The sequence below is a fragment of the Macaca fascicularis genome, chromosome 11 (genome assembly GCF_037993035.2).
Source record: "Macaca fascicularis isolate 582-1 chromosome 11, T2T-MFA8v1.1".
In the NCBI taxonomy this organism is placed as follows: Eukaryota; Metazoa; Chordata; class Mammalia; order Primates; family Cercopithecidae; genus Macaca; species Macaca fascicularis.
In genome coordinates this window covers 102,957,271-102,967,920 of record NC_088385.1, presented here as the reverse complement: position 1 = coordinate 102,967,920, position 10,650 = coordinate 102,957,271, and the positions used below count along the sequence as shown (strand labels likewise).

General features: G+C 37.8%; 1 protein-coding gene across 1 annotated transcript in view; it reads left to right on the top strand.

Annotated features, from left to right (window-relative positions):
- Positions 1–5,664: 5,664 nt before the first annotated feature.
- The window catches only part of CCDC38 (coiled-coil domain containing 38), a 60,842-nt gene continuing 55,856 nt past the window's right edge, over positions 5,665–10,650 (top strand). The window contains exon 1 of the mRNA XM_005571906.4: positions 5,665–5,709. Coding sequence (XP_005571963.3) covers positions 5,673–5,709 — 37 coding nt within the window. The 5' untranslated portion in view covers positions 5,665–5,672. The remainder of the gene's footprint in view (positions 5,710–10,650) is intronic.

The window sequence follows — 10,650 nt, the reverse complement described above, 5'->3', positions numbered from 1 at the left end:
TACACGTTTATTACAACCTCTGTGTTAAGTCTTGTGGAACATACAAAGACAGGAAAGGCGCTTTTCCTGCCCAGCAAACTTTACCATAAAAATGATACATGTGGACACAAATAATATACTATAAAAGCAGACTGAGCCTGCAAAACCACAAAATATAAAAATTAATTTCGTGTCATTAAAAACACCTAGAACAGAAAGCAAAAACTCCTTTAGATGACCACAATAAATAGGAATATAATTTAGCTTCATATTATGGCCTATAAAAGAGAGATCAGTTAGGAAATAGAGAGGAAAGATAAAAATTGGAAAATATACAGACAATGTGAGTGAAAGAGACCCTAAAGGTGGGTAGGGGAGGGGGCATCAGAAGATTATTCACAGCTCATAAATACAATCACAAACAGGCTGTGTGTGTGTGTGTGTGTGTGTGTGCGTGCGCATAGCTTTTAAAAAGTTTATACATATATATTTCTATGTCTTTAAAAAGAGAAGTAGAAATAGTGGGGAATAGAAACACATAAAGTCACTAATTCACAGAAAAATATTACAATTTTATGTTATAAAATTTCTACTGAAGACTTTAATCAGTTACATTTTGCAATTTTAGGCATATTTGCAGAACTATGCAATTATAGGTATAAAGGATGGGTTAAAACTATAGAAAAATAGAAAGGGTTCAATAAACTTGTCTTAGTCTCGGTTCTGTTTCCTATGAGCTGTTTGACCTTGGGGAATTTATTTACAGTAATTTCTTGAAGCCTCCGTTTTCTCATCCTTATCACAGGGAGAGCTATTTCTACTTTATGGGCTTGTCTGAGTTTTAATTAAAATAAAATATAAATCACTTAGCCCAGTGCCCAGCTCTAAACAAGTAATAGGTATTATTACTATTATTAGTTTATTTTAATCCTGCTGTTTGTCTTGCTGGCCAATTAAGGATTAGATTTCAGCCAATAGCATAATTCCTCTCCTGACTTCACAGACCATGTACTTAAAGCTTGCAAGTTCTGGGTGAGTATAAAAGAAATTATATTTCTTTTTCATAGGTATTTATGTTTGTGAGTGAACTGTGCATCTGATTCACAGTTCAGACAGACAACATTACCTGATAAGCTCCTGCAAACAGGAGGTTTGCAAAAGCAGAAAGGATGAGTGAATTTCTCTCCTTCGTTACTGTTCAGTGGTTATAGATAGATATGGATGACACATTTTTCATTAGTAATAACCAGCATCCTGATAGCAGCTCTTATAAAGTACTTTTCACATTATCTCACTCATATATGCTGACTCTTTAACCCATCCTTCCTTCCTCTTGACCTCCAGGGTTTTTTTGGTTTTGTTTTTTTTGTTTTTACTTCGTAAAAGGGGCAGTCAGAAATGTCAACAGAAAAGTCCATACTAAACAGCCTGACGCCAGCAGTGCCTTAAAGGTCAAGCTGAAAGTAATTTCCTCATCATTGTGCTGTGCTCTGATCCAGTCAAAAGAGGCAGCGTGTGTCTAAGCAGGCCAAGGACCCAGTGGCTCCTGGCTTTTAGGCAAACAAAAAATTGCTAGCTCTGATCTCTCTACACCATCCAAGGACACAGTTCACAGCCCCTTTTCCTAGTATTTGTCCAAGGTAGGCGGAGAGGAGGTGGGAAAAAAAATGGAAGGGCATTGGGTCTGAGAGAAACGGTCTAAATCCTTATATGCATGTGAAGATAAACATTGCTTTTTTTCTCACATCTAGAAATTCATTTTCATTGGGTTTTAGAGGGGGTTGTTGCAAAAAACAAATAAACTGCTTCGAATAACATCTGGTAGGCAGTGTTATTATTCATTTTATTTAGAGTTGGTTTAGAACCTTAGGACTGGGCCTTATCAAATCCCACTCCTCTTTCCCCACTTCCCTTGGAGGTCGGAATGTTAAGAATCTACATGAAGCTGATTCAGGTCCCCCAGATTTGCACTGATATGGCTGGTAGACTCTTCTCCAGTGACCAGGTTTCAAGAACTTTGATTGGGAGTTTCTTACGAAAAGTAGTTGTTATGCTTCCATTTCAAATGGTGGCAGTTGACAGAGTGGGCCAGAAAGAGGAAGGATCTGGACAATATTTACTTTGAGAAAAGTATAAGGGATCACTTCTTTACAAGCTATGAGCAGGCGCTTTGCATATATTATCTGTGTTTGAAAATTGCAGCAAGCCTGTAAGGAAGGTGTTATTATTCATACTTGATAGAAGATTCTGTGGTGCATTAAGCATAATTCTCCAGACCCAGAGAAAGAGTGAATAAGAGTCATTGGCAGGAGTTAAACCAACCTGCCCCTAAAGGCCAGAGGCCTTTCCCTAGTGCCATTCCTACTACCCTTGCAATGACACTTGTCAAGGGACCTGACTCACAGACCACATATAATTGTACAGCTATTAAAGGAATACAACAATTAATGGAATCAACCAGCATGGTGTTCACTTGAAAGAGCAGTATACGTTATACCCATGACCCTTTGGATATCTAATACACATCTCAAATTTCACATGTTCCAAAATGAGCCTCTGATCTTCCCAACTGCTCCTTCCCCCACTGCCTTCTCTGTCCCCATTTATGGCAACTCCATCCTTTCTGCAATCAGTTCTTTATCTCATACTTCACATCCAAACCATCAGCCAATCCTGTAGGCTCTCCTGTCAAAACACATCTAGAATCGAACCACCTCTCACCACTTCCACTGCTATCCCAAGGGACCGCATTATCTCTTGCCCCCCAGTGGCTGTAATCTAATAGATCTCCCTGTGTGACCCTTTTCCCTTTCTACAGTCTCTTCTCAGCTCAGCATCAGAGTGATTCATTGTGTGGTTCCATTTCACTGAGAAAATGACCTCCAGGGCCCTAGTGATCTTGGACTTGTTGTCTCTCTGGCTTCACCTGGTGCTCTCCCCTTTGTTTACTGTGCTTAAAGCCACTGGTCTCCTCACTATTCTTGAAACACACCAGGCACATTCCTCCCTCAGAGTGCACCTCTCCATGCGCTTACACTCCCATAGCACTTACTATGCAACTGAGGCCATCCAAAGGCTGGACATAGTAACTTATCTAACAATACCACAAGGTACACACTATTTGCATCATTCCTCTTGAAAGAAGTGTGAGGATTAAGGGACACAGAGAGAGTCTATGCTGTTAATCATTTAGCTTATGCCACCTCTAAAAAGGATGGCTGGCGGTTATACACCGCCATTTTACATTCCTGATATTTCTGAGCTTTTCATCTTTTTCATCTATTGGAAGTTGGATTTGAACATGTATTTAAGATGTGAATTTTCAGGCATTTGCTATGCAATCCAATTACATTTTCCCTCTCTTTTGGTACAGAGCCTTTGTTTAGCCATCATGCTATTTTTATTTTGCACAACAAAGACATCCACTGACTTTAACATTTTTTCTGATTGGAAAGGGGACTTTATAATCCCTTCCCAAGAATAACTGGTCCTGTTCCTCTCCCTCTCTTTTGTTCACCAACCCTTCATTCATCAATACGGGAATTCATGCATATGAAAGTATAGACGTATAACAACGTCTAGAGACTGCTGATTGCATTTACATGTTATATGAACTATATAAGAGACAGAATAAGAGCAGACATCTGCTCTTAGCAATTGGCTTAGAGGAACAGAGCGTCCAGTTTTTCTGTGAGTGAAAAAGTCCTTGAACCCATGGATAAAGATGCTCATTGCAGAAAGACTTTAAGGATAAAGGGAATGAGAGTGGGAAGGAGAGTGAATTTAGATAGAAGGATCAAAGGAGTGAAAATGTGACAAGAAAGAGGTGATCAGAATCTTAAGAGTGGAGATGAGAACAGAGTGTAAAATTAAGAAAATCTACAAATCTTTAGTATTAGCCATCCAAATTCCAAATACTCATCAACCACAGGTTGTCACCAATTTTTTACCAATCTTTCTTTTCCACCCGTGAGAATGAATGTAATGCCTGTGAAAAAATGTTCGGTCATTTGAAAAAGTATAATATCATTGTTATAGGTTTGTATTCATTTTTTTTCTCTTTTATAAGCTTTAACATAATTTTTAAAAATCTTTGTTTCTATAACCACTGGAACTAAAATCAGATGCTAATTCGTAAATATTAGCACATAATAGTTCTCACTTACTGAGCTGGTCTGTAAGCCAGGCACCCCACTTGGTTAAATCCATTGCCTACTGATTCCTCAAGAAAGCCTTAAGAGGTGTGTCCACTTTATGAAACAGGAAGCAGAGGCTCAGAGATGCTGAGTAATTAAGATGTAGGTTCCATGAAGACAACGGTTTTTGTTCTTCTTTTTGCCTTTTTAAAAATTGCCCCGCCCCTCACACGTAGAACAGTACCCGACACATATTATTTACTCAATAAATGTTTTTTGAATGATACATGAACTTGCTCACACATAAGAAAATACCAAACCAAAATTCAAAAATCAGGCTTCTCCAGAGTCTGTGTTCTGTATCATCTGCTGCTCTGCTTCCAGGATATTTAGCTCTTAAATATAGCTCTTTGAGATTCCTGAGGCACAAATTTAAATGGGCAGCCCCAAATAGAATGTGTTGTCCATTGTTTCTGTTGTGGGCACACTTTTAAATACAAATTCCTGGGTGTCCTTTATCCCTAAAATGAATATATCTTTATTATTTTTCTCATTGTAAGAGTTACACCAGTTCACTGAGAAATTTGAATGATACTGAAAGTATAGAAATCAGAACAAGGATTAGAATAAGGCCAGTGAAGCTCCAGCTTCAGGCACAAAATTTAAGGGGAAAGCAAAAACTCAGTAATCAAAATAAGCAATGTTTTAATTCACTATTTTAAATATATAAATTAATGTAAAAAATTCATGATAAATGAAATAACAGAATTTTAAATAGAGACAAATTCTGTAGGCCAGGGTTTGGGTGAGTAGAGTGAGGCACTGGCTCTCAGGGTCACACAAGTACAGGGTCAGATACTGTCTGTATTTACAATTCTGATATTTTGTTCATTATAGACTTTCCTGCATTTATTTGGAATTTTATAAAAATATATTGCATTAACAATTTATCATAATAACTGCAGGTTGTTTTTTTTTTTGTTTTGCTTTTGTTTGTTTATTGTGGCAATTCTTAAGTTTTGCAGCTAAGGTTGAGTGCCTCGATCACCTAACCATAATCCCAAACCTAGTAAAAATGAGAGACTGCACCAAATCACATATAATCACGATTCGTGTTTGATGAACAGCATTTCAAAACACCTCTCAGATTTTTCCATGCGTTTTTTAATCCACACTATCCCTACTCTTTTGAAATGTTTTGTTTTTCAATCGATACCATGGACAGAGGTAAATAGTGACTACAGCATCATTTTAAGGGGCCAATTCGTAGTTCATTTTATAGATATACCATAGCTATTTGGTCAACTCTGTATTTATGAAATGACACTGAACAAGCATTATTGCACATGCTTTTTTGGCTGCTTGTCTGATTATTTTCTTGACATAAGATACTAGAATTGAAATTGCTGGGTCAAAGAGTATGAGTGTGCTCACTGCTTTTAAAAGCTATAAGGACTGTTAAGAAGTCACTGGCTCTTGAATTTAGCCCTTTTATATGATATTCATATAATTTTTTTAATGTGTTTTTTTTTTCTTTCAACAGGGCCAGGCAACAAAATGTCCTCAAATTTATCGCCAACCCTGAATTCTGGAGGTAAAAAGAGATCAATCAATATATTCTTGTTTGGGCCTAGCAATGTTAGGCTCAATAGCAGATTGTGAGCATAAGAAAAGGAGAATGTTACACGATAAATATAAAATGTAATGAGTTTATAAACTACCTGCAGAGAAGATTCTGTTCTACTTTGTAATTCAAAAAAATCTTCAAATCAGAGGGTGCATTAAATTGTCATATTTAGCTAGATTGCCCCAGTCTCTCATGACATAAAACAATTAACTCAATTATTTGTCATAGTCCAGGACATATATAACTAAACTTTATGAAAATCTGCCCTCTTCTTTCCTTTACCATCCTTTCTCATCTCATTCTTCTGCCTATTTTTTATTTTTATTTATTTTATTTTATTTTATTAATTAATTTTTTTGAGTCGGAATTTCGCTCTTGTTGTCCGGGCTGGAGTGCATTGGCGTGATCTCAGTTCACCACAAACTCCGCCTCCTGGGTTCAAGTGATTCTCCTGCCTCAGCCTCCCAAGTAGCTGGGATTACAGGCATGCACCACCACGCCCAGCTAATTTTGTGTTTTTAGTAGAGACAGGGTTTTACCACGTTGGCCAGGCTGGTCTCAAACTCCTGGGCTCAGGTGATCCACTTGCCTCGGCCTCCCAAAGACCTGGGATTACAGGCATGAGCCATCGTGCCCAGTCTCCTTCTGCTTATTTATATGCATACAAGGAATAAGGATTTATTAGTATACAAGGAATTACAATTTTCACTTATAAATCTGACAAAGATTTAACATGTGGATAACACTAAGAGTTTGTAATAGGTAACAGGCACTCAGGCACTCTATAGGCATTCTCTTTAAAGGAATAATTGGCACTATTTGTATTTACAATGTAAAAGTTTGGCTGCAAGTGACAGAAAATATAAAACAACGGTGGCTTAAACATGATAAACGTTTGTTCTCGCTCAGGTAAAGTCTGGATGGAAGCATTCCATACAGAGGTTCACATCAGGGGCCCAACTCTTTCTGGCTTGTTCCTGGGCTATGTTCTTGGTCCAAGAGGGCTGCTTCCACACCAGTGGTCACATCCATATTCCTGCCAGCCAGGAGAAAAGGGGAAGGCGAGGACATGCCCTGAAGTTGCATTCGCCACTTCCGCTGACATCCCCTTGGCCAAAACGTAGCCACGTGGTTATACCTGCCTCCAAGGGAGGCTGAGAAACATAGCCTCTACTCTGAATGTTCATTTAGGGTTCTATTCCTATAGAAGAAGGAAGAATGGATATTGGGGGTTCACTAGTAGTCTCTACTCCACTACCATTTTTTTAAAAAAGCATTTAAAAGGAGCCATGTTGAGCATTTATTCTACAGATATGCATACACAAGTGATTAAAAATGCGTGTACAGGAATATTTATTGCAGCATTGTTTACAATAGCAAAAGACTGGAATCAATCATAATATCCATTGGAAAGCGCTGGTTATATAAACTGTAATACATCCAGGGAATGGAATAATGGGATACTAGACAGAGAGCTTCTCTGTCACCCAAGCTGGAGTGCAGTGGCACCATCTCGGCTCACTGCAACCTCCGCCTCCTGGGTTCAAGCAATTCTGGTGCCTCGGCCTCCTGAGTAGCTGGGATTACAGGTGCCCACCATGCCCGGCTGATTTTTGTATTTTTAGTGGAGATGGGGTTTCCCCATGCTGGCCAGGCTAGTCTCCAACTCTTGACCTCAGGTGATCCACCCGCCTTGGTCTCCCAAAGTGCTGGGACTACAGGTGTGAGCCACCACACCTGGCCAATGATGCCTTTTTTAATTAAAGGATTTATATTACTTTGTTAAGAACTGTGACAGGGCTGATTTTCTTCTACTTGCAAACTAGTAAGTTAGCTTGCTACAGTTTCCTGGATGCTGACAAGAGATACAAAACCCTTGGGTCAGAGACAAAGGACTTTATTACTCACAACACGACAAGCAGCATGAGTTCTGACATATTTGGTACCAGTACCCTAAGACCCATAGCCTTCTTTTAAGATTAATACAATTATATATTAACAACATAATATGAATCTTTGAACCCATCAGAATCCACAGACAAGGATCTTCACAAGAAATTACATCCTGATGATAACTACATACCCTATCCCTTGGCTTTCATCCCCTAAGCCAGGCACCATGTTGAAGTCTGTTTAGATTATTTCCTTACTTTTTTATTTGTATGTATAGTTTTATACTGTATACATGTAGTCTTAAAGAGCATAATTTTCATTTTAGTTTTAACTTTTAAAAAAGGATATCTTGTTGACTATCATATTTTAGAACTTTTCAGTTAACATTATATATATATACATACATACATATTTATTTCAATTTTTTAAAAACAATTGTTTTTATAGACAAGGTCTTGCCATGTTGCCTGTTGCCCAGACTGGTCTTGAATTCCTGGGCTCAAGTGATCCACTTCGGCATCCCAAACTACTGGGATTACAGAAGTGAGTCACCATGCCCAGCCAGCATTATATTTTAAGAGTCATTCATACTGTTGTATGTTTTAGATCATTCATTGTCACTGCTGTACAATATAACAAAATGCAAATATACTATAGTTTACAGTTGATGCTTCTTTGGGTATTTGGGTTGTTTACAGCTTATTGCTATTAAATGGTGCTGCCAATGAACATTCTTGTTCACATCTCCTGGTACACAAGAAAGTTTCTCTTGCATGTATACCTAGGAATAGAGTTGCTGAATCTGACATTAGCCGGATATCCAACTTCAGATAATAATGTCAAAGTGTTTTCCAAAGAAGTTGTGCCAATCACATCTCTACAAGAAATGTGTTAGAGATCCTGTGGAATTATATCCTCTCCAAACACTTGGTATTGTCAAATTTTTTAATGCTTTGCCAATCAAATGGGTGAAATTTGGATCTCATTATGGTCTTTATTTGCATTTCTGATAACTAATGAAGTTGAACAACTCTTCATATGTTTATTGACCGTAAGTGTTTCTTCTTCTGTTAAACGCCTATTTAATACAGTCTTTTTTCTATTTGTCTTTAGGTTGTTAGTGCTCTTTATATTGATTTGTAGTTTTGTAGATATGGCATATCCCAATTATGTTGTCTGTATAGAGTACAAATATTTTCTCCCAGTTTGAACTTATCTTTCACTTTGTTTATGGTGTCTTTTGATGAGCAAAGTCTTTAATCTTAATGTAGCCGAATTTATCAATATTTTCTTGTATAGTTACTACTTTGTATGTTTTTAAGAAATCCTTCCCTAGCAAAGGCCTAAATGATATAACCTGTAGGTTCTACTACTTGTTTTAAAGGTTTTTGGGGGACAATTTTATGCTTATTTCATCTGTAGTTAATTTTTGTATGGAGTGTGAGGTAAAGATCCAATTTCCTCTTTTATTCCATGAGAATAACCATCTTCCCCAACTCGTTTTTTGAACAGTCTCTCCTTTCTCCATATGTGGATATGTTCCTGAGATTTCCATTCTAGTCCATTAGTGAATTTGTCTTTCCCTTTGCTGTAGCTCCATAATAATACACAGCAGAGCAATCTCCCCTTCCTGTTCCTCTTGGGAAGGGTTCTCACTATTCTTGTCTCTTGGTTTTCCTTACTAGTTTTAGAATTTTCTTATCAAGTTTAGACAAACTCCTGTGGGACTATGTACTTATATTACTGGGAATCCATTGATCATTTGTGGAGAATTGGCATTTTTATGAAATCATGTCTTTCTATCTACAAACATGACTCATCTCTCTATTAATTTAGATCTACTTTAATGTATTTTAAGATTATGTTATGCAGTTAAATCAATTCTGCAATTTTTCAGTGCCTTTTATATACTAACCTAGCTGCTCAGGGTTCAAATATGAATATATCAGTATGATTGGAGACACTGAAAGCCATGATTTCTAAAAAGATATTTAATATTGATAGGTACTCCAAATATGATTTAAAAAAAAATAAAATCGAGTCCTGAAACAATACAAAAAAATGAAGAAACAAATGGAAGGAAGAAAGGAGGGAAAGAAGGAAGGAAAAATGGGTGCTTGAGGGAAAACACCCCGTATGCAATCCATTAGGGAATTCTGTTTGCTCTCCCTTCAGAAGGTTCTCAGAACCCAACCACTTTTCACCATTTAACTCCTGCCGTGCTGGTCTCAGCCCATTACCTCTTACCTGAACTAGTCTGATCTCAACCCTTGACTCCCGCACTCCAAGTCTCTTCTTATCCAACTACAAAGTATTAAGTAGGTCAGACCACATTCCTTCTCTGTTCAAAGCCCTCCAATGCTTCTCTAGTTTACTGAGGGTCATTGCCAAAGTCTTCAAGACTGCCTACAGGATACTAAGTAATTATCCTTGCTACTACAGTCCCCCTGACCCCATTTATTTCACTCCAGCTACACTAGCCTTTCTTGAACACACACAAGAGATGATCCTGCCTCAGGACCTTTGCACTGGCCGTTGCCACAGCCAGTCCCTCTCTTCGTCAGATATCCACTTGACAGATTCTCTCAACTCCTTTAAATACCACTTGATCAGTGAGACCCATTCTGACCACTCTACTTAAAGTTGCTCAGCCCAGCCCTCCTATATTCTGCTTTATTTTTCCCACAGAATTTTATTACTTTAAAACATATTATAAAAGTTACTTTATTACATTAATGTTTATATTTTCTATTTCCAAACCGCCCACTTCACCTCAGTATAAGATCCTCAAGAGCAGCCATCCTTGTTTTGCTCGCCACTGTAACATCAGTGCCTAAAACAGTACCTGGCACATAGTTGAGGCTTCATAGGCATTTGTTGAATGAATGAATGAGTGGATGAATGAATTAATGAATAAATAGAAGAATTAGGACAAGACAAATACAGTGTCAGTAAGGAGCAAGGCTAAGAAAGGAGTGAGACTGTGTGAGTGTGGTAGACAGAATAATGGCCCCC